Source organism: Haemaphysalis longicornis, unplaced genomic scaffold (assembly GCF_048455015.1).
Source record: "Haemaphysalis longicornis isolate Haplotype H1 unplaced genomic scaffold, Haemaphysalis longicornis Haplotype H1 scaffold_12, whole genome shotgun sequence".
NCBI lineage: Eukaryota > Metazoa > Arthropoda > Arachnida > Ixodida > Ixodidae > Haemaphysalis > Haemaphysalis longicornis.
Window position 1 is genome coordinate 82,001,415 of NW_027526225.1, and position 24,632 is coordinate 82,026,046.

Consider the following 24,632-nt stretch of genomic DNA (forward strand, 5'->3'; position numbering starts at 1 on the left):
TACCTTTGCTGGTTGGCGATATGACGGCCAACCTCCTGTGAAGGGATTACGATACGAATCAAGGTCGCGGCTGTGCGTGCTGCATGGAGGAAAAAAAAGCTTAGGAGAGGCCCCCAGCTATCCCCGCGCATTGGCAAAAGTGTGGAGGAAGTCACGTGTTTTCGGCGGCCATTGGAAGTCGCGTTAGCAACGGCGTCCTAGCAACAGCCCGCCCGCCGTTCGCCAATCATGGAGGAAAGGCAGCGCCTGCCTTGTCGTCCGATTGCGAAGATTGCTGCTTCGCTTTGCTGCGCTGTGGTCTTGCGGAACTCGAAAAGGATGCTGCGAGTTGCGACAGCTGCGCCGATGTGAATATGTCATTTAATTTCTACTTGCAAGTGCACCTTGTACCGCGTCAAGCTATTGCTCCGGTCGCGATCACGACGCGCCTATTGAAGTGCACATATCGTGAACGCGCCGTCCCGTCGTACGCGCGGACACCCGTCAGGTAGATTTTCGGGAAGAGATACATGGTGTGCAGTACGTAGGCGACTTGCAACCGAACGATTCGCAACTCAATTTTTTGGTTATCGCCGCTGCAATATATAGTTTGCTAGGCCGGCAATGCGCGGCAGTGCTTTTGCAACTGTTACAAGGTAGATTCCCAGTTGATATAATTCCATCGTCCTATTACCTTAGTAGGTGTCCGTCTGTTGACTGGAAGAGTGCTGTATCTGGAATCTGGATCTTTTTGTGGTCTCGCTCTGGATTTCGCTTTTCAACGCTTCATACTGCGAGGTTAGTGTATGAACGTTTTCAACTGATATCACCTTGAATTTATTGACACTGAGACAAGTTGAAACTTGGCGAAAAAAAGTTTATTGACGCCACCCACCCTCTCATTTTTTTTACTCAATGAAACGTTTTGCCTCCTCCTCCTCCTCCTCCTTCGCAAAAAATTCTATCGAAGGCACGCGAACAACGGTAAAAACATTCCACAATTTTTTAGCGTGAAATCTGCATGAAGTACTGCTTACCTATATATATAGAACGGCCGTTTAATTGACTAGTCATCTCTAGGATTGCCAGTGAAACTGCAACGCAAACTTGGGCACTTTCCAGTCCGGTAGCCGCACGGCGTTCGCCCGCTGTTTGCGGCGTTCTCCATCGCTTGGGAACCTATAAACGGCGGCGATTGCAAACAAAGGATGAATGCACACCAATGTACAGCAATACTTGCCAGCGGAATGATGCACTAACCGGTGGAAAGTGACGCCCAATTCCTTGGGTACCGATCGCGACTTGCAGCCTGGCACCGAGCATTGCGGCATTGTTAGAGCGAGCCGCTTCGCAAACCTGCTGCGGCCACACTGAAGACGTGTAACAGTGTAACCGCGCGTTTAGGTTCACGGTCACGCGCTGCAAAACGGCCTTCTACCTGCCTATCAGCTGATTTCCGCCGGCTCGGCGCTGGCAGATGCAGACGACAAGAGAGGCGATACAGGACGGAGGAGGCGGAGAAGGTGCACCGAGAGAGAGAGGCAAAAAGAGTCCGCCAATGGCATGGAGGGCCAATGGTCCGCCATTCGACTTACAGAAATGGCGTTTCCGGCTGCGCTGGGTGTGACGTCAGGGCCTCTCCTAAGCTTTTCTTTCCTCCATGGCGTGCTGGAACGGTTCGTTGGCCCCGAAGAGCCTCGAACCCGAAAATTCGTCTGCGCGACAGCGAGATGTCGAGCTCGGCCGGCGCTAGTTTCGTATGCATTGGCGCACACGCTTGCGTGTTTGTTCGGACCTTCAACCGTTTACTCCACCGTTCTTTGTCATAAAAAGAATATGCAGTATGTTTCACGGGCATTTAGCTCGCTATGCAAACTGTAAGCCCTGCCTAACATGCGTTTGCTTTTGCCGGCCTCCGCCAATCGCAGAGCATTCCCAAGTGACATCACAGGTTCTGTTGCGGAAAATGAGCTGGTGGGTCGCATGGTCATTTCCTTTTTTCCTAATTATGTAGCTTATTTGAGCGAAGTTTGCGTTATAAGTGGTGTCGTTATGGTTCTAACGAGGCAATCTTTCGAATGAACCAAACTTGTGTTTTCTCTTCATGGCTCCTTTAAGGGTAACAGAGTGGATCCCTACAGAAGGCAAGCGTTGCAGGGGGCGGCAGAAAGTTAGATGGGCAGATGAGATCAAGATGTTTGCGGGGATAAATTGGTCACAGTTCGCACAGGACCGGAGTAATTGGAGAATAATGGGAGAGGCATTTGCCCTCCAGTGGGCGTAGATAGGCTGGTGATGAACTTGATAGGCAGGACATATATCCAAACAACTTTCAGCGACGGTAAGATATCGTCACACCACTGCATACTTACGTTTCGACATCGGAATCGGCACATAACCCAATCTTAATCGCAGGGACAAGTTATTCAAGCTCCCGCTCGACGACATAAGCAACGCTTCCTATACGGTAAGTTATTTTAACTATACCGCATGGCTACCAACATGCACATGCTTTACGACAGCGCGGTAATCGAATTGAAACACTGTGTTTTAGGGACGAAGCCCCTTAGGGGCTGGGGCTGTTGACGTCTGCTGTCGTCGTCGTCGTTGATTGATTGTAGCGTTTAACGCGCCGACGCAACGCAGTCGATGGGGCGCGCCGTAGTGGATGGCTTCGGATTAATTTTGACCAACTGGGGATCTTTAACGTGCGCCGAAATCTCGTACACACGGGCGTTCTTGCTTTTCGCCTCCATCAGAAAAGCGGCCGCCGCGACCGGGAATCCAACCCGCGACCTCGTGCTCAGCAGCGCAACGCCTTAGCCACTGAACCACCGCGGCGGGTTGTCGTCGTCGTCGTAATCGCCGTCTCATGTAGTCACGGTGCTAAATCACCGGGAAACTCGTTTACGCCTCGCGCTAGAACGTAACGCGTACTAAAAAGCACCGGGACACTCGTTCACGCCTCACGCTAGAGAGCTTCGTGCATCACAGACAAAGGACTTTTACAGCAAAGCTGTATACGTCTACCTCCCAACGGTTTCATCTCCGTTGGCAAAAACGCCACGGTGCCAAGAATACACTTATGCACTGCATGCTTCGCCCCTCAATAAGTTTCACGTTAGTGGAGATGGCCCGGGATTTTAAAGCGAAGCTTTACTGCGTTCGTCCAGTGGTTTCGCCGCGGATGCGCATGTTCACATTCTGACCACAGACACCCCCCCTGCGACACACCCCTTGAAGCGCATCGCGTGATTCGCCGGGCCCGCTTCCGGCGCTGCGCACAAGGCCCCGTTTTCAGTCGTTCTGCTCAGCTAGCGGCGGCGGCCGCCGCGGTTGCGGGCGCTCAGCTGATAGGGAGAGCCGACCAACCCCGCCCCCTACCACGCTTGCGCAGCTGGGTCGACTCGGGCTACGTGGCTCGTCTTGCGCCCGGTGAAAAGGAACACCGCGTTCGCCGTGAATGTAGGCGAGGCGGGCCGAGCGTTGCACGGGACCGAACGGCATTGCGCCGTGGTCGACGATACGGCTACGTCAAAGGTTAAGCAAGCGAAACCAAGACTCAACCATACTAAGCCAAGCTTTCGCTTCGCATATCTATGGTTATCTGAGCTAAGCCGCTGCCATTTTGTTGTCATCAAGAATACGCTTACAAATTTACCTGCTCTAAAATTAAGCATTGTAAACGTGTTCAGAACTGAAGATTTGGCGCAGTGGTGTTGCAAAGATGATTATTTTTTCAATCCTCCGCCACGACGTTTCTGCTACCAAAAGGAGACAGAAACTCGAAGGAAGTTTGAGAGTGCCGACAACAATGGGAAAAAAGCGAACGTTCGGTTTGCTTGCTGTTTTTCTTTTTCAGTCTGCCTGCCGCCCTCTTATTTACCTCCAGGACCGCTTGGGTCTCTGGTTTTATACAGAGAACCGAATTCCCGAAATTGAATCCTGGTACCGTGACCCCTTTCCAGGCTCCTCTTGCCACCTCGTATTTGCTGTAACCCCAGAGTGCTCTATGCTTCATTATAGCCGCGTAATGTTCACCGTCGTTAGCCATACTTCTAAATATTGCACTCATGCCATCAATAAAGTATTATTATTATTATAATTATTATTAATATTTATCCTTTTTCCCCCACGATATTTCTATTTGTTGCACTTATAATGTTTTGTGCTCCGCGCTGTCGTTAGAGACCATGATCCCCGATTTTTCTCTGCTAAAGGATAACACTAGGTGCGTCGGTTCTTCACCGCATATATCCGTCAAGCCTTGCATACCTGTCCAGTTGTCCACCATCAACAGTTTGTCGTGTTCATGCATTGATCCTGGAACTCGTTGTTTCACCACCTTCCCGTTTTTCATGTATGATAAGTCGAACTCCAGCGTACTGACCTCTAGCTGCCTTTCTAACCACGCCATGTAGATCTTGAACAGCAGCGGAGTGAGAGAGGACATCCTTGTTTCATACCCTTGTAGGTGTATACAGACCTATTGTATTGTATCCCCTCCCACACTATTTGCACTTGGTTCTCCCGGTAAAGTTCCCTGAGTAAGCTAATAAATTCTGCCCCCACTCCCTCGTCCTCCAGGATACTCCATAGCCGCTCCCTGTCTACATTATTCTACGCCACTTTAATGTCCAGAAAGGCTAACCACAAAGGTCGGTTTTGCATCTTCGCCGCCTATATGGCTTACTACAAATAGGTTTCGTCTACTCTTTTCGAAACCCATTTTGAAGATCCCCTATAGTATCCTATTTTCTTCTACCCACTGCTCTAGCTCGAATTCCACTGCCCGCATTCTCAACCTTTATAGCACGGACGTGACGTGGCTTAAGTCTTGTCTCCTTTGCCCTTATAGAGTATGCATAACCTGCTATAGTACGCCACGTGTCCGGTATTGCCTTCTTTCCTATCCCTGTGCTGATGACTTGTGGTAGCCTTCCCTTGATCTTTGGTCGTAATTGGTTGATAAACTCCTTTAGTATCTTATCCGTACCTACCGCGGTATTTTTAGGGACCTTTTCCTCTGCTCTTTTCCCCACTTGAGCTTGTCCCCTCCTGTCTCCAGACCTTTCGGTCTCCCCGTCGGGGCATCGCTGTGGCGCTGCGGGGCCGCTCTATCAACCTTAAAGAATTTCTTAGTGATAATTTCATGAACATATGCCAATGCCTGCTCTCCCATGAGCATCTGCCCCGATTGGTTTTGTATAGTACCACCTTCTGTATGTCCCGTGCGTTTTCCTAATGCCCGCACATGGTTCCAAAACGTTTTATACGCTCCCCTCGTATTTGCGCCACTCATCGCTCGCTGTCGCCCTTTACTTCGCCGCCACCAACAGTTGCAGTTTCAAGTTTCTTTGCTTATATTGCTCCCATGTTATGTCCGCCTCTTCCTGCTGCCTCCCTGCCCTCTTGTCCTGCCTGTGTTCTCTAGATGCTTGTTTGCGCCTCCCTATAGCCTCCTTGATTTTTGCGTTCCACCAGCTTCTTGGCGTTTTCTTTCATTTCAATTGATTTGACCTTTCTGCCTTGGCTATTTTTTCCTGCATATTTTTGATGAGCCTGTAATATTCCCATATTTCTCCGGGGTTTCTTTGCATGTCGGCGTCTATTATTTTAGCTATAGCCGCGCTTTGTTTACTGCTTAACTTTGTGTACTGCCCCGCTCGGTCCTGTTTCGCGCCCCCCGGTTTCCCATAATTCAGTTGCATACGCTTGTGGTCACTGCCCAGGCTGTGACCACCATGCTTATCTATGCCTATTTCATCCTACTATTCATAAAGTCGCCCCGAGAGGAGTAAGTAGTCGGTACTCTACTGTCTCCTGCAACAATACCGCGTGATTTCACCCTCGCATTTTTGTTCCCTATTTACTAAGATCAGGTTCTGTTCCTTACACATATCCAGCATTAGATGTCCGTTGTTTGTGCACCCGTCTAGATCTTCAATGTGGGCGTCCATATCCCCTGCCAATAGTACTTCCCCGGATCGTTTCAAATCCTCTATGTCCATTTTAGGCAAGTTACCAGGTTTTTCATTTTGTTCCTTACTCTCCTGACCCGTCCGCAGGTACGACACTCTTAAAGACACCTCCCTACCATCCTTTTCACCCACACTTCTCTTTACAGTCTCCTTTCACTCTTTTCCTATTTGCCCCCTGTCGTATACGCATACCTATTCTCCTCCGCCTTTTCTCGACCCAGCCGTCCAATAAAACCTTCCCATACATACTCTCCGGTTACCGGAGGTTCTTCCAAGTCCCTTAGGTGCGTCTCAGTCACTGCATATACTCGAATATCTTTCTATTCTAGCTGTTTACGGATCTCCACCCATTTCTCTTGTTTCCTGCCACCCTGAATGCCATGCCACCCTGCCATGTACGCCATCTTAAGTTCTCGCCCTCTTATTTACACACCAGCGTCTCCCCTTTCTTCTGCCTGCACCCACCTGTGCCGACCTAGCTATCTCCTTTCGTTTCCTGCTTACTCCCTCCTCACAAAGGCCTGCGGCCCCCTAAAAAATCCGCTGCTCGCGCCGCGTGTCGCCTCCCGATGGCTTCTCCCACCTGTCCGCTGAAGCGGACTTCGTCCCGCTGGAAAGCCCTCTTCTAGCCCACTCGTCGGACATCAGTGTTGATGTCGACGACTGCGAAATCCATCTCGTTACCGAGCTCTCGTATCTCCCTGTTCACTGCCATCACCTCCCTATCCACATGCACCCCTCTCCCAATAATGTCGGGTGCTGTGCTCACGACGACCTGCACATTTGGGCGCACCGTCCGAAGCTGCTTCACCCCCTTTTCTATTTGCTCCCGCACTCCAGCGTCGATTCCCTGCAGAACGTCATTGGTTCCTCTGGCTATAACAACGAGGTTCTGCCCCTGCATATTTTCCCACATCTTGTCCTTCGCCTTTTCCAGAACTACCCTGACCATCTGGCCAGGAAACACGCCTACCTGCACTCTCTCTTCTCCCCTCACCCGAACTCTAATCCCCCCTCAGAGTAGCGCATGTTCGAATCGCCTGCCACGATCACCAAGCGCCCATCTCCTTTCTTTTGGCCCCGCCACGGTGGCTCAGTGGCTAAGGCGTTGCGCTGCTTAGCACGAGGTCGCGGGTTCAATTCCCGGCCGCGGCGGCCGATTTTCTGATGGAGGCGAAAAGCAAGAACGCCCGTGTGTACGAGATTTCGGCGCACGTTAAAGATCCCCAGGTGGTCAAAATCAATCCGGAGCCCTCCACTACGGCGCGCCTCATCGCCTGCATTGCGTCGGCGCGTTAAACCCCAGAATCAATCAATCCTTTGTTTTGGCTGCCCCCCGGCGCGGTCACCTGCTCCGGCTGCGTGTGGGTCAGCCTGACCTCATTATCGCTCGGATCCTTTTCGACCGGGTCTCCGGCTTCCCTACCCTTATTTGTTATGGCCGCACTGGTACTCCCCCGGTGACCAACCCTGCCCTGTCCGCCATCGTTTTTTCCGGGGCCAAGAACACACGGGTCGCCTGTGTGGCTTCGTACGCCATTCTTGGCCGGAATAGCGTCCCTCGTCGCTAGCTTGCCATCCATCTGCGTTACCATCTCTTCGAGCGCCTCCCGCTGCTTCCGTTCACCTTTCAGCTCCTGTCGTAACTCTCCAACTTACACCCGGAGCTGCTGCTTTTCTGCTTCGAGCCGGTCGAGGCGCAACGCCAGCACACACACTCCGCCCAAAAAATCCCGCCCTCCGCCTTTTCGTCCGACTCGAACCTCGTATTTTCGAGCGGGTGCTCTCGCTCGCACCCCGTGCACACCCCACCCGGCTTCTTCTTTGGTGGCATGCTCCTTCACGTGCCCAGGCGTGCCCAACTCGAACCTAGTCACTGCTGCGTTCTCCCGCGCAGTCCACGTTACTCAAAAAGCAAAGCCACGTGTAACAATCACTTGTAACATTTGTCGATGATGATGATGATTAGTGGCTCTCCCTTTGAATCGGGGCGTCGTTTGTCAGACACCGACTTGTCTATTTTATTACACTTACTTGCCCTACTCCCAGCTAACCTAATAGATTTGCTTCCTAACTGGGGCGCCCTCTGGCTGTGGGTTTGGAGAACCTGCCCCTGCGTGACCCCGCCGGACAGACGACAAAACCCGGCCTAAAACATCTGCGTTTTTAATAGACACGGAGTCAGCTCGCTCAAACCTACGGCTACAAATGTTTAGTTACGTCCGTGTGTGACCCCAACAGCAATTCATTTGCTTCTTGAGAGCGCACAAGACTTGAGTGCTTGAAACCGAGAAATATTAATCGAACAACAGAATGACGCAGACCTATCTATACCTCAGCCACACTTTTGGTTACACGAGGAATTTTTGCTATTCGTGTTAAAAATATATCGCTCTTTTAAGTTGGTAAATGAGCGAATAGAAAAAAAAAACTTATTGCATGGCCAACGCACCTCCCGCAGGAGCTCGACCTGCCTGCAGCACAGTCCAGTATCAACGACTGCAAACGCTACGTGGGAGGATATCGGGTATGTGACGTAATGCGTCAATGCAGCTTGGAATATACTAATTATGTGAACGCTTTTACGCGTTGCTGCGAACGTGAAAGTACGCGCAATTTTGTTTTTGGATTGAAACGGTCTGCCTTTTTTCGCTCAAAGTCAGTCAGACAGCCGTTGTTGTGGTGGACAGAGCCAGCGAACTTTAAGGGGGCATGCAGACAAAATACAAACTTCCCTAAATATGAGCAAAGGAGCCTTTTTGTAACCCACTAAGTTCCATTCCATCCTCGGAAGATGTTTTTGAACCAAGAGAGAAAAAGGGAAGATATATTGAGAAACGTTCAAATGTTGCCCTACAGAGACGTAGTATGGGGCAGCACTAAAACACAGTTATCAGCCTGTTAACTCCACGCTACCGTTGAAGTGATGCCATCAAACGGAGCTCGAGGCGCCACTACAATCGCCCAGTCCTGCTCCTTGGCGGACACGTGGGTGGGCGGCCGCCAGTCGCACTAGCAAGATTCTGTGTCGTCATAGCCAGATCACCTGGAAGTGGCTGGGAAGACGACGCTGCTTTACCTGTATCTATTAACGTCTTCATTTTTAAATGCAGAGCAATTCAGTAACTCACAATGTCACCCGCGTTGTCCCGTCGTATAGTCCGCACCGTCGTTGTCCGCACCCCTCCCTACTGTATATATATAAAAAAAAAAATACTACCCCGCGCCAGGTTTCGATCCCTCGACCCAGCGGGCAGAACGCAACGTACATAGCGCTCTACCCACTGCGCCACAAAGCCGACACAGAGTGGAAGCTTACGAACGCGCCTTATATCGTTGACTCATTCAAATTACTGCTGACGAGCGCTCTCTCGTCAGCAGTTGCCACAAGTGCAACAACATTAACGTAACGCAAACTACTTAACGAAGTGCGCCCCCGGAAATGCTCTGCATTTGATCGTGCCCCTCGCGAGGAGGATGTTTCACTGCGTCTTCTCTCGGTCGCGGGACCCGTGGCGCCATCTGGCGGAGGCGCGGCACAACTCGGAGCACTTTCTTTGAAAAAGTGCCTCGAAAGCGCGGCAAATATGAATTTTTTTTTTGTTTTGAAGTTTGCCATGAGATTGTTATAATTGTTGATGGGAAACATGGGGTATTTTTAGTGAACTAAACTTTTATTTTGCTTTCCCGGCCCTTTTAAGATGGTCAGAAGGACAAAACCATACCTCGTAACGAGGCCATTCTCAGAAGTCAAGATGCGTTAAAGGGACCCCGGAGAAAATCTGTGTGCCTCTCTAGATTTTGGCCTTATTCTGAAGTGAAACTCCTGCAATCTTTCCTTTGGCTAATTACGGCTTGGAAGCAAAGAATACTCCAGTAAACGCTTCTATGACGCCTTGCAGGGGGTTTAAATTATCATTTAGTGCAATCTCGGTCTAATCTCGGAGTTACGTCTAAAGTTGACCTATTTTGTGCTTGATATTTATCTCCAGACACAAGCAGAAAGAGCTTGCATAGGATGAAGTTACAATCGGTGAAATATTGCTCCACGAGACTGCGAGTGTACGCGTTCCCAGTCACAATGTAGAAATGCTCTGCGAGCATGGTAGTGAAAAGGGGCGCAGCATTATGGAACGCAAGTCCTTTTGTGTCAAAATGAGCGCAATTCCCCTTCACCCCCCCCCCCCCCCCCCCGAAGAAAAAAAGTCCTTATCCACTAACCACTCTGAACTTTAACCTGATCGACGTGCTAAGAGATGCCCCTCGCACCAATGCGCGCGCAGTTGGGCACCGCTGTGGACTGCAGGAACCACATTCACGAGGTCCATCCGATTCGTGACGGCAGCACGCTCTACATCTGCGGCACTCACGCCAGGAAGCCCACAGACTGGCAAGTGCGCGTGAGTATTCTCGCCGTGAATTCCTTTTGGCCCCGCCGTGCTGGGTTTTTTAAACAGCACGGGTTTTTTAAACAGCGGAGGCCGAGCTACCGCACGGGAACATCGCGACCGGCTGCAGTTTTAGATGCGAAGCAGCTTATGATCGCGCCTGTTCCCTCCGCCGTTGTGCGACGTCCACACCCCCACTGCGCATGAGCATCCTCCTACCCCTCTCCTCCTCTCCTACTCCTCTCCTCTCCGAAGCTCCTCTCCTCTCCATGATTGCGCAACGCTTGGCAACACCTCCGGCTCCGCGCGCGATAATGCCAAGCAGCTTGGGGATAGAGGCGCGACGGTAGCCGCTGCATGCTCCGCTTGGGACTTGAGTCGACCCCACGCTGCTTCGCATCCTACTCAGGGTTCCCCGACGAAAATATTGCGATTTTTTTCCCTTTTTTTTTAATCCCGCATCCCACTCTTTTCCGCTTGTGGATCGCAGGCTGCCGACCTAACGTTGGTGCCTGAGGACGAGCAGGTCTTCATCGGAGATAACAACAAGACCGGTGGGGCCATCGGTCGCTGCCCCTTCTATCTTCACCAGGACACCACCTCCTTGTGGCTCGGTCCGTATATTCTTCATCCGGATCCCTACAGCGAGGACAAAGCGACGTTTTATTTTATCCCTCAGATGACCGATTCAGGAAGTACAGATGATTATCACCTGTTTCACCTCGTGTCATTCACGTCGACCCCCTTAACTAAATGAAGTTTTGAAGGTGAAATTACGGTGCGTAATTTCGCCTTCCGATTGGTACCGAAATTATAAGTTATCGAGTAAAGGAGGCATGGTGTAAGCTGAACGGTCACTGAAGGGTTCAGTACACGCGTGATCAAACAAGGTCGTTAGTGCTTGCGCACTTTGGGGAATGATAAAACGAATTCAGAGCAAATTCTATCGCGAAGCTTTCGTTTCTTTTGGTGCTGGAGGAAGTGTATTTCAGAGTCTGAATGACTGGCCATATAGCTTTTTACAGTGGAATTAGTTTAGTTATTTTCGTTACTCGCATTTGAGGGCACGCATGCATGAGCCGAGCACCTGTATGCCGGGTTGTAAGGTAGAAGCGTTAGGCCCGGAGACAGAATGTAAAAGGCTAGTTTTGTTCGCGTGGTTCCAGCAGTAACTAAAGACGACATAGAAAAGGCGCTATTCGGTACGAAGGAATGACCATATATCAGCTAAAGGATAAAGGATGCAGTGTACCAGAAAAGCTTGCAGAGTTACCCTCACAATTCCTCGTAATGTTTAAAGCCCTCCAAGCCATGAAAAATGCCAGTACATTTCTAATTCAATTGAAGGGCGATGTAAAAAAGGCTGAAAATTACTGAACCATCGGCGTATACGCTCTGTTGTATGCAAGTTTTTGACAATGTTTTAGCTAACCACAAGTTAAATTTCGCCTCTCCATCACGGAATAATGAAGTTCTTTTGATGCTCGAGCCGAGAGGACGATCTCGACTCGCTCCGAAGACCGACGTCCGATGCTTGAGGCAGGTGAGGGATGAGGACTGCCTTTCTTGCGAGATATTACGTTTATTTAAACTATTTACATTACTCCAAGTATTTACATCAGGACAGAATGACAGTTACATTGTCACTCTGCCAGCAGCAGCCTGTTCGGCCAAGATCTATACTGAAATAGATCCCTCTCGACCGACCCCCGACAAAACCCAACACTCCGGCTTTGATCCCAAAAACCACGCCTTCAAAGGGAGCGTTCAAGAAAGAGCGAAAACCCCTTTCAAAATAATTCATATGAAGCATTGATTGGCCACAACAGCCAACGAATCCCACACATTTCCCCACCTGCGGTCACGTGCCCCAACACTCTCTCTCATGCACTCGTAGTACGTTTCCCACGCACTTTGTTGCAACCGACCAGCAAGTACAAGACATCTGCAACCTAAAGTCACTGGCCGCGCGGAGTGGACACACGATTACGTTGAGCGGGCGGCATCTGCTCAAAAGCCAAGCCGACGTAGTTTCACCGTGAAGATAGGACTACAAGAGACATAATGGAAGCCTGTAAAATGGCGGAAATAAAGGGGACACGCATAACTCAACCTTCAGTAGCCCGGTCCGATAAGGCAATTAAGTTGTTAGACGACATGAGATAATGAAAAGTGTTAAGTGCCCTTTTCTTGTGTTTGTGTGTATGACGGTTACGTACACATTTTATCATGCGCTGGTGTTGTCAAAGAAGGTATATATGTGGTGTGTGATGAAGAAAAATCCTTTTGTTTGTCGGCGCCGGTCTATCGCGTCTTTTTTGTTCAGTCCTCGTTTTTTGTGCGCTCAACTTAGTCATGGACACCAGTGAATGGGAAACGTTTCAGCCTTCTGATGTTCCGGATGAAATGGTCTTCTTCAGTGAGTCTGGAGAATGCCTGGAAAAATGCTTCGAAACTTGTTCTTTCCAGAAGCTTTATGACACAGTTCCCTTTGTTTTAAGTGCGAATGCACTTTATAAGCGACCCCAAACCATCCACCGCCGGCGGCGGCGGCGGCGTCCGCAGTGCTCCTCTATATTTAAAAAAGAAGCAGCATCCGGCGCCAGGTTTCGATCCGAGGACTTTGCGGCCGCAGCGCGACGCGCTACCGACTAAGCCACGGAAGCCACGCTGATATCAGTGTGAGTAACGCGCCTTATATCTTTAACGCATTCAAACTACGTCGTCAGCGGCGTGCGTTGGCGACTCAGCGGCGTTATAGCGGCTTGATAACTGCGTGGTGTACACGTGATACTACAAACCCGATGGAAGAGAAGGCGGCGAGGCGGTGGGCTGCGGGGGCCGAGCGCAAGCGCCGCAAGCGGGCCGACAACCGTGCATTCGCACTTTCACATTCTCCCCCTCGGGGAAATGCGGGGGAATTTTTTATGTCTATGTTTTTAAATGCAGAGCATTTCAGTAACTCACGATGTTACCCGCGTTGACGTCCGTAGTCCGCACCGCACTCCTCCCTACTATATAAAAAAAAGAAATACTATCCGGCGCCAGGTTTCGATCCCTCGACCCTGCGGGCGGAATGCAATGTACATGGTGCTCTAACCACTGCGCCACAAAGCCGACACAGAATGGGACGCTATGCACGCGCCTTATATCGTTGACTCATTCAAATTACTGCTGACGAGCGCTCTCTCGTCAGCAGTTGCCACAAGTGCAACAACATTAACGTTGCGCAAACTACTTAACGTCGTGTGCCCCCGGAAATGCTCTGCATTTGATCGTGCCCCTCGCGAGGGGGATGTTTCAATGCGTCTTCCTACTGGCCAGTACAGTCGTCGCCATCTGTCGGATGTTGTGCGAACCCTTTGCGGCTGATGGCGCGCGATTTGAAACAACATTTGCATATGATCAAACTGAAAGGCTCTCCAAGAAAAACAAATACCAGGGCCAGAGTTTCTGCAGTGGGTGTATTTTTTTTTTCCTGACTCCAATAATGCTTAGGTCAGGGTTCCAAATCGACTCATCGTTTCGATGAATAACTTTATATCCGCTTTTGTTCTGGCCCCGTAATAAATAGGGTTCAGCTACGCCGAGACAACTCTCCATGTGGAACTTCGCACGAATTTTGTTAGCAAACCACACACACACATCGACGCACTTCATGACGCCCCTCCCGACCCCCCCTCCCGTCCACCGAAAACAGCACAGGCGCGTTCTGCGTATACGCGCATGAAGAAAATCGCCTGTGTCTTGTCCTCAGTCGGACACTCTGCGACCTCCTTAAAACATTGGCGTTAAAGAGGTAACCGAGTGTCTCCGAGAGGTCTTTGGGAGAGGACCGAGAGGTCTTCGGGAGAGCCTGCTTGCAACCCACCCAAGACGGGCCCCGGTGGACGGGTGAATGGGTGCTTCCGCTGGAAGGGACGAAAAACCAGCGGTAAGCACAGTACACAGTTAGAAGAAAACGACGGGACAAGCTGTTTTTCTTGTGTGTCCTGCGTTTACCGCTAGTTTTTCATCCGTTCATACATGTACCATCTAGCCCAGTCCAACGCCTTGGTCCACTGGAAGCCTTTTCAGAAGAGACCACAAGGCTGTTCGTTCGCTTTCTTGTTCGCCGGAAGTTTCTGGTCGTAATGTGCTTCTAATGCCAAATTGGTGGTTGGCAAATAGAGACAATTACCGCTCTCTTGATTCGTTCGTTGAAAATTTTGTTTTGCTGTCGTGACTCTAGCGCGCAAGCCACTTAAATATCTCGACTTCTATTGTGTATGTAGTTCTTAAGCGCACTTTTATATGCACCTTACACCCGCCGCGGTGGCTCAGTGGCTAAGGCGTTGCGCTGCTGAGCACGAGGTCGCGGGTTCGATTCCCGGCCGCGGCGGCCGCTTTTCTGATGGAGGCGAAAAGCAAAAACGCCCGTGTGTACGAGATTTCGGCGCACGTTAAAGATCCCCAGGTGGTCAAAATTAATCCGGAGCCCTCCACTACGGCGCGCCTCATCGCCTGCGTTGCGTCGGCGCGTTAAACCCTACAATCAATCAATATATGCACCTTACGGCTCTTACTGGGCTTCTCTGTACAGACGATGTGCCCGTGCCAGAAACTTCATCTGTCGTTGGGCTAAGCATCTTAAGTTTGCCCAACCACTACGCCTTCTACCGGACGGCCGCATACAACAGCTCGAACAGGAGTCAGAGACTGCACAACTACCTTCGCACCACCACGGCCGACATAACCGTCGCTCTCAACAGTGAGCATCATCCCGTCCTATACCAAGTGTCTTAATGGAGATAATGAGAGAAAGAGAGAGAGAACTTTTTTGTACATGGTTCTCGTCCTAATCGTAGAAGTTCGGTTGGCGGCGGTAAGGTTACTGCAGTGCAACGAAGGTGCGGCACTGGCATGCGGCGAAGAAGGCGGCTTCGTATTGAACAGAAAAGTTATGTGATCTAAGAGTTGGGGCCATAACGTTGCACGAAGGTGTGCAGGAGGAGTGACCGGGCTCTCTCAGTAGTCGGGAACTTTTAGGGGGAGAGTAAGGGCATAGGTAGTGTGGCGAAGGAGTAACACGAGGACAGGGCCAGATTGTGTGTTGGGTGTTGGGGTAACCACCCCACCACTTACACTAAGGGAGGCCCGGGTGGTTGATTATTCGCTGTTGGAAAAGGTCCCAGGGCCGAGAGTTAGTTTGTGCTTGACGGATGTAGGCCGCCTGGCGGGGCGGGAAGTGCGGCGATAGTGGCGGAAGGAGGCGGCGGAAGTGAAGGAGTTAATTCAGTTTCTGCCTCCTGCATTTAAGATGGTTAGCACTCATCTCGGGTCGTAATCCTCCGGCCTAGGAAGACGGTTGCTCGGTGAACTGTCGCGAGCAAGGACATCGGCTTTTTCGTTGCCTTCTATACCTTGATGGCCGCGGGGGTCTCTTCCAGAAGTACATTAAGTCCGGGGTATTGATGCACGTAGGTTTTTAGCTATCCATGAATGTGTGCGTTGGTAGCATGTTGTTGGCAACATCACGGAGCGCGCCTTGGCTATCTGCGCTATAAAAGCATGCAAACCCTTACAATCTCTCTTAAGAGTATTTGGATTCACGTCATCGTAGACTCGCACGTATTGGGGAGGCGTGGAGGAGAAGGCGGACGAAGAAAAGTACAGAAACAAGGACCCAGAATACCGGAAAAGCCGTCTCTTTGGTAAACACGACACCGGAATGCCAATTTGTGCGGCGCCCCTATTTTGGGCGTAAGACAGGGATGCGCACTCAGATTTTCTTTCCAGTTTCTTGTTTTTATTAACATTTACCTGCACGATTCATCTCCTATGATCGTCTTTACATGCGTAAGCATGCGTCACTGCACGTCTGGTTTTGCGAACAAGTTCACTGGCCGCGAATACTTCAATAGCGTGCAAAGCTATTCAGCAGCGAGCTCATTCGCGGAGCCTCCGCGCATTGCAGCGAAGCCAGCCCAGCGATAGGACACGTTATGTTAGTGCTGGCCGGTGACGCACAATTCTACGATACTTCGTTGTAGCTGAGACTCTCGTGCGTATTCGCACTCGCAGTGCGCGGCTCACGGAAAAGAACCGTGTGCGCCTGACACAGTGTGAGGATTGTGCGCGAAAGCCCACGATTTCAAAAGCGCCGTCTCAGTTTCTTTTTACTGCGCTATTTTGCCACGGGGCATCAAAGGAATGGAAAGATAAAAGAAAATGAAAGTGACGGGATGCAAGCGGCTTCATGAACTACAGGATGCCGTATAGACCAACTATAAAGTCCAACAGCTGCTTGTAAAAAGGACAATGCGTCCACCGATGAATATCGGGCGGCAAGCCTGGGCGATGTCCTGGGGCTACCATGTGCCGGATTCTGGCTGGTTGGAGTCCTGGACATGTCACGAGGAGGAGGTCCAATGTCGCTTCCGCAGCGGGAGCAGGGCAGTAGGGGCAGGTTGCAAAAGTCACTTCAGGGATGAAGTCCATAGTGCAGAAAGAGCAGGCGTCAGTGCAACGCCCAGGGGAATTTTCTGAAGCGTGACCCACTCGCGGCGGGTTAAGCCGCCAGGAAGGTCAGTCCCACGCGGAGGAAGAAGGCCACGCGTGGAGCGCCGAAGAGACTATTTTTTATTAAAAGAGCGTCATGCAGGGAAAGCTGCAGAAGCGGGAGCGGGTACATAACTTGCGGAGGATGAGCAGCCAAGCCGGCCTCGACGTGGGTGGGCGTGCTACGGCGCGTCCAGAGGATGGGAACAGGGCACGGGAACGATTGCAGTATCCGGTGCGCATCGCATGTAATGGCCAATGTGCTGTATACACGCCGTATCTAGCGAGTAGACTGTGTTGAATCAATGTCTGTGTTGAATCAGTAGCCTGTGTTGAATCAGTTGAATCGGGCAAGACGGTGGGGCAACACATAGACGAGGGCCTGCAGCTCTGCCAAAGCCGAAGGAAGTGGTGCCTCCGTAACAAGTGCATGTCTGGTTTACAGACGGCATAGCAGGGCAAACTAGGCTCGTGTGGATGATGCCATTTTCCACCCCTGCCATCTGGTGTGTCGATCGGGAGGGGTGGGTCGTTCTGCTGCCCTGGGCGAATGCTCTTTATAAGCCCGATAGGCCGGTTGTCGGTGGCCTGTGGACGCTGCCATGGTGACGGCTCAGCTGGACGTGGTATCAGAGGTGATGTGGGGTCATAGTAGTGCGCTAGGGCGGCGGCGGCAGGACTCGAAGCCCCGCTCTGTAGGCCCCGTAATTGAAAACCCCGTTTTCGAATACCCCGTACTCACACGTCTTTGACACATTTGCCCTGAGCCGATTGCACAATGGCGAAAGATCCGCTCTTTAAGTGCCCTACTCCTAATAATCTAAGCCCACAGTATTTTATCTTTTTTCCCTTTTAACAGCGGAGCTTTTTAAGCTTGATCTTCATCCGTCCCTGGCGTCGCTCAAAATTCGGAGCAGCAAAGTGGAGTGGTGGCAAATGCTAGGCTATGAAGTGTGAGGGAAAACGGCAAGGGTCCGATCGAGTGAGCGGCTCAAGAGAAAAATTAAAGCCGTTCCACTCCATGTGAAAGCTGTCGAAAGTGCAGAGCAGTGATTCGCCATAATGGGCTGTACCGCCGTTATCCGCGTACTGCTACCACCCCATGCAATTCAAATTTCCCGCCTTCGCAGTGCTCGCGCGCCCCCTGCCTGAAACTGCGCCAGTGGGAGTTCTGGCTTAAATTGGATTGGCTTGGATTTCGATTCGATGATAAGCAGCAGTAAGCATGATAATCAGCTAATCCTAGACAACCAGGAAAACTAAGAATAACCAGCTGAACTTTAGCTCACGCTACGTATATCCTGGCATAGCCGCTTGGTAAGCCTCTGGGTTACGCCGCGGCGAAGGGACCTTAACAGGCTACACCTTAACGCCATGGCGGTATGCTTGGTTCCAGCGAACGAGCTAGGACGACAAGGCGAGCGCCTAAAGTTCTCTGCACTTAAAACGATTCCCGTGGTGGTAATGTAACCTGGGTCACTGGCGTTATGACAGCTCCATCTATCCGAATGCGCTATCACCACTTTCATGCGCCGAGAATTTCTTTTGTATTCGTAGCGCGGCCTCTGGCTTTCGACTTTGGCTCAGTTGGAGTGGACAGACGCTTTTATATTACCCTAAATAGTTAGCGTACGGAATAGCTCCGTATAAGTGTCTTTCCGCCGTTCCTTGTGGTTCCCTTGCAGAGCCTCACGCCCTGGGCGCCTTCTCCCGCGGCGAGCGCGTGTACTTCGTCTTCCGCGAGGAAGCCGTGGAGCGACGCGCCTGCGGAGTCAAGAACGTCTCCGGCCTGGCAAGATTCTGCAAGGTGCGTCGTCAATGCGACCGTCGTCCACTTTGCGAGCAGCGGCGGAAGAAAATTTTTCCCATTTGCAGTGTACCAGAAGGAGACCGGTGAATCGCTAGGGGAACATAAACGTCCTGTTTTGCTTACTTGTCATCTTCACAAGGTAGTCAATAGCGGGACTAGCTTCCCGGACCTCCTCGAACTGCGCACCCGACCCTGCCCGGCGCGAGTTCACTCTTAAAATGAGTGGATTCGCCATTTGGTTCGCAGTGGTCCACGATTCAGTTGAAAAACTAGTGCCTGATGAACACTGATGTCGAATGCATCGACGGATGCATATTGATTGAAGATGGGGGTTTATCGCGCCGACCACCTGCGGATGTTTAACCCCAGAAAGCCCAGACATATTTCCAGACGAACAAAAATTCTAGAAACATGAGCACCTTTTATTACGGCATATGCTTGTTCATACACAAACAATAACGGAATGTTAAACCAGTCAAAAATTTATAAACGTATCATCTATGATACAGTGGGCCTTCTGCTGCCAACTTGCCAGCTGCAGTCATTTGGCTCGTGTTACACGGAGAAGCAGGGGCGCCGCCTGTCCAGGTGGAAAGTTGCATTACATTTCACGCGCACAACTGTGCTACGCATGCTAGCGCTTGGTACACAGCTCCTGAATCCAAGTCGCTTGCTCGTCACAAGTCGAAGATGCCCCACCCCGTCTCTTTGAGCGCCTTTTATGGGCTGACGACGACGAAGATGATGATGATGATGTTCCCTGCTCTCGGCGTTGCCTTCGTCGTCTTCACGGAAGGCGAAGGCAGACTGGTCGGCCGTCCTCGAGGTCCTCAGCTTGAGTAGTCGCTCCTTCGACCGATAGCTCTGGCGTCTGCGCACATTCCACGCATTCACGACGCAGATGAATATGGCATGGTACATGAGATACATTTACCAGCGCCTCGAGAGAATTGTGTACTTCGGCAACGACACCTGATAGTTATGCTGGTCGATACCCCCATAAATGTGTTGTACACATCACCATTTGCATGGCAGGAGACATCAACGTGTATTTTGGCCATGAGGTCATACCGTTTCCCCTGTTGGATGGGCTGTGTGCATGGCCGCTTTTTAGCAATTCCTTTCGCCATTTGTTGTCCGCATCCTCGCTTGTCTCGGAGGGGTTCGCGACGGCTAGGGGAATGTAATCTCAACCGTAACTTTCCGTCAGTCACTAAAACCGCTGACATCCTCGCCGGCTACGATGCGGTAGAATATGTTCCTAACTTCAGAACTATGAAAGAAAAACAAAGGAATACCGAACAAGTAAAATGTTTAGGGTTGAAAGTTGTATTGGAAGCGTTCCAAAAGCGATACGACGTCCACACTGTGTCAAATATGATGCACGGAAGTTTGAAGCGACGTTAAAAGTTGGGCGGGCCTGATAGACGACAACAAAGAGATCTTATTCGCGCAACATCTTCCGAAGAAAAAAAAATGGCAAAATGCAGAACGAAAGAAAGAAAGGCTGACTGTTTTTTAAGTAAAATGATGCTGGTGAGGCGCCACCGCCGGAGCTCCCTGGTGCGGTCATTTTCTCGAGCTGCTAGCAGACCCTTGGCGTCGCCGCTTTTAACAACTCGCATAAGAAAAACTCCGTCAGGGTGACAAAAACGATATTCTGGGCTTTAGTCTTAGCCTATGTCTATTTATCGCCACTTTCTAGCTTCTTAAGAACACCGCGTGTCAAATGTGATACTCTGGGCGGTGTGGCGTGAACGTGCGCCGAAATCTCGGAACACACGCGTGTGTTCGCTTATCGCCTCCATCGGAAAAGTGGCGGCCGGGAATTGAACCCGAGTCCTTGGGCTCAGATCACTGGGGTCGAGTACTTTAGTGCATGGATATTATGATGCTTACTATGGCGGGAACTGCAATCGACCGCAATCGATCGACCCCATTGACGCATGTTAATTAAATTCCTTACTAAGAACAAGATGGGAACCGCAATCGACCGCATCGAGGCACGATTGGTTGCGTTCTAGAGGGCACTTAGCTTCCTTCTATCGTTTGGGGAAGAAAATTATTTTTAACATGGAAGCACTCTTAGCGGCCTCGTCCCAGAAATCTGTCGGTCCGTCCATACGTCCGAACGTTTGTGACGTGTGACACAATGCGCTCCTTAGAAGACCATACAGATGGTATTTACATAATTCACAAAAGTTTAGCGGGCGATTTCTTCTTTTGGCAACAGTGAAAACCGCCTGGACAGTGCCCGCCGTGTCTCATATGCGTCCTCACCTCGCAGAAAAAAACAAAAAAAACAAAAAACAGGCCCCGGGATTTGTCGTCTGCACGGTTGCCACCCGATTTTCCGTCGTGGCGTCAACAGATATGAATAATCGCAGTGACATTGTGGTGATGCCCTACTTACCCTAAATAACTCCGCATCACCACCCGTGAATGAAGTTGCGGTTGCAAAAACTGCACGACGCAAGAAATGTCTACGCGGGTCAGCGCAGTTGCCTGCGAACACGGATATCAACGCAGGTGCGCCAGTCCCTTGCCCACGCCAGAGTCGTTCAGTACAAAAGCCAAATAATGCTTCCGAAGAAATTGTGAGTGTTCCCTCACACGGTGATTGAGATACAACGGTAGCGTAGCAGACGAGGTAGCAGTGAATGGATTGTTAGCTGTGAGGCTAGTGGCATCTGTCGGGAAGTGGCCGAGCATACGACGTCGTCTTAGCAACGGGGACGGCAAGGCACTGGCGTGGCGGAGCACACACATGGTTTCCGCCATGCGCGCCACGCCAGTCAATACAACCTATAGAATGTCCTATAAGAGGCCCTAGGGTCTTTTGTTACAAAACGCGCTTTTATAAAAGATCCTCTATTTAGCCAAATGGGCATAGCGAAGCCGCTGGAAAGGATGCTAACGCACTATCTTACAATCAAAATTCGGGAGTATTTACTGATTGTTTTTGCTTCCGTCTGCCTCCTGGTCTCCCTGTCCGCGATGTGCACGATTCGTCCCTTGACGTGCGATCTCTCTGTTTATTTACTACGGGTGGCGTAAAAACACGCGCACCCAAGCACGTCAACACGTGCACACACGCACACAGACACGTGCGTACACACCTGCTTGGAAATGATGGCTTCTTTTTTCTCATACGCAAACCACTGAAACCGCAAATGCCAAGATAGCACCAATTTGGGCTGGTTGTTCTATGGCCTTGGTTGGAATTGAAGTACAGCGCATTTTAATGCGCAAAACAAGGGCCGGACGAAACTATGACCTTACCCGAACCTCGTAATACGCAAACGTAATGACGTATGGGATCAAGCACCGTTGGGCGCATATCCATTTGTCACGTTCCTTGTCTGGAAAAGAGTTTCACGTTAACGGTGGTTTATCGCGCAAATATCGCTCGCCAAATAAGATAAACAATTCGTGATTTCTTTTTTTCTTCCTCGCGAACAGAATGACATCGGTCACAAACAACTTGAGAAGGGAACGCAGTGGACTTCTTTCACCAAGGTGCGTCTTCAGTGCAATGACAAGACGGAACCGATGTTCCCCTTTGACGACATCCGTGAGTACTTGAGTATCATTTGACATATCGGAGGAAGAGGTTGACTCAGGCCGTGTGCGAAGAAAACACATCGGCTAGCCCCCTATATCGTGTTCCTGTGCTTTGCAAGAAGGTTGGTTGTAGTCACGTGGTTTTTTGGCGACCAGCGGCAGGTGTTGCAATAGCATCAAAGCAAGGGTGCCGAAGGGCTGACCCACCCAGGCCCACACGATAGGTAATCGTTGATATGTTTAGACGCTAGGAGAAATGTGTAAGGGCGGACGATGTGTAGCGGGTCCGGAATATAAAGAGCGATTTGGGTTTAAGGGAAGTTTTCAGCATCACTGAGTTAGTACTCACTTTTTCTCTTGTTTCCCCTTCGTTTAGGGCGTTCCAAACACCTACTAAAATAATTTCGTTCGTCTAAATGAATGTAGACAACTGTACTATCAAGATACACTGAAATACGGGCAACGGAACGCGTGTATTTTAGTACATGCTGCCATGGAGGCTGCGTATCCTGGCGTCGGGCAGCGCATGCGCACTAAGAACAAATAGCGAGAGTTCCTGCTGTTTAGCCAGAGCGCTCAGCCCTAATTCGCTGCACGGGACGACACTCCGCAAGCGGGGCCGATTCGCGCCTCGACAAAACCGCCCGCGGCAGACATGCCCAAACTTTCAGGCGCCGCAGAAGCCGCCTCTCCTTTTCTCTTCTCAACGGTTGCGCCGAATCATGGCTCGGACGAACGGCCCGCCCCAGACACGCGGCGGCTTTGGCTGACGCAATCGTTTCGCCTCCATTCGTCGGATCTAAACTTCCGCCAGCGAGAGTCCTGATTGGAGCGATTCAAACCCTTCGCGGCAGCAACGGACTCCCGGGGGTATAAAACCCGCCAGGAAGCACAGCGAGCGCAGCACTTTTCGGTGGCACCGAGTTGATACGTGCTGTCGCCTTTGTGCGAGCCATGTAACGCTTTTGCTATCCTTGTACGTACTGTACATAAATGTTGCTGCAACTTTTCGTCGGCTCGAGAACTTCAGCGCTCTGCGCCACGTCGATAGCGGACGGAGTAAGGCAACGTCGCTACACCGGTGACTGCGCTCGGATGACCAGTAGCAGCACAGGTGACGGCGTTGGGATGGCTGATTTCCAACACTGTCCAACCTATGTTTGGAAAAAGCATAATCGGTGTGTGAGCATGTTGATTTGGCCGGCCGCCGCGTTTGGGGCCGGTTTCCGTTATCGAACTTGGTCGCTGCGTGGGATGAAGTGGCGCACGACGAACTAATGGTGAATTCCATTGGGAGTGCAGGAGCACTTAAAAGCACTCCGAAAGTGCTCTCTTCTGAGCCGGCGTATTTCAGTGGGCAAGCAGGAGTAGGAGCACTGTGATCCAGTGGTAGAGCGAGATCACTTTCAAATCAAATCACTTTATTCAAACATCCTAGGATGCTTAGGGGCACGGACAAAAAGCCCAAAAAAGGCTTGACAGGGGATGAAGTGGCGCGGATAGCCGCCGGGGGGAGTCAGATCTGCTCCCGTTTGGAAAGCGGAGTCCGCAGAGTACGAAGGAAGTCGCATGACTTTTAACGTCATATCCTCCCCTTTTCGTGTTTTTTTTTTTCTCCCGCGAGTTGTCGTGGCCCGGCGAGCACAGGGGTGGCGGTGCATGGTACGGAGGCAGTGGCGGCGGCAAAGCTTGTTTGGGGCTCGGGCTCTAAGGTTTTTGACGTCGTTGCGGTAGGTTCCGGCAGTCCCCGTTCACCTTGTCTGTACGTCGCCTTGCCGAAGTGCTTGACGAATTAGAGAATGACAGCAGCGATAGCTGCTGGAGCTCAGCGCCAGATTAAAGTTCAAGCAGCAGCAGCATCAGCAGCGACGATGACGACGAAGTGTACGCAGCAACGTTTCGTCACCTGTTGTCGATGCCGGAACAAATGCTGAAAGTGGAGGCATTTGTTAGAAAGACGATGTCGACCTAGGTCGCTGAAAGGCCTCCTCTATCGTTGTTTTCCACTCTCCCACATGATCTCCTGGAGCATGCCGTATTCCTTTGTCAGGTGCAGTGGACCTGCTCCGAAGTGTTCTGTCCCCTACTCCTCACTGCACGACGCTGCTGCTCCTGTTCTCTCAGAGGAATTCTCCATTGAGAGAACCAGATAGCTCCAGCATGAACAGAGGTCAAACGTGGCGGTGGTCTACTCAACATGCTCACACCCCGATTATGCTTTTTCTATACCTAGGTTGGGCAGGAACACTCGTAACTTGTTCGTACTGCGCATGCGCTGCCCGTCGCCAAGATGCGCAGCATGTACTGAAAGCTACGTGCTCCGTTGTTTGTATTTCAGTCTATCTTGATAGTACTTTACCCGACAAGCAC

General features: G+C 50.9%; 1 protein-coding gene across 2 annotated transcripts in view; it reads left to right on the forward strand.

Moving 5' to 3' along the window:
• Window positions 1–24,632, forward strand: part of LOC144162039 (semaphorin-2A-like) — a 76,429-nt gene that overhangs the window by 28,682 nt on the left and 23,115 nt on the right. Inside the window, exons 3-8 of one of the 2 annotated variants that reach the window (XM_077692556.1) lie at window positions 2,395–2,446; window positions 8,422–8,487; window positions 10,244–10,360; window positions 10,839–10,962; window positions 18,574–18,695; window positions 22,161–22,272. In XM_077692556.1, coding sequence (XP_077548682.1) covers window positions 2,395–2,446; window positions 8,422–8,487; window positions 10,244–10,360; window positions 10,839–10,962; window positions 18,574–18,695; window positions 22,161–22,272 — 593 coding nt within the window. Of the gene's footprint in view, window positions 1–2,394; window positions 2,447–8,421; window positions 8,488–10,243; window positions 10,361–10,838; window positions 10,963–14,666; window positions 15,099–18,573; window positions 18,696–22,160; window positions 22,273–24,632 lie in introns of those variants that run through there. The other variant, XM_077692558.1, reaches the window with a different exon arrangement.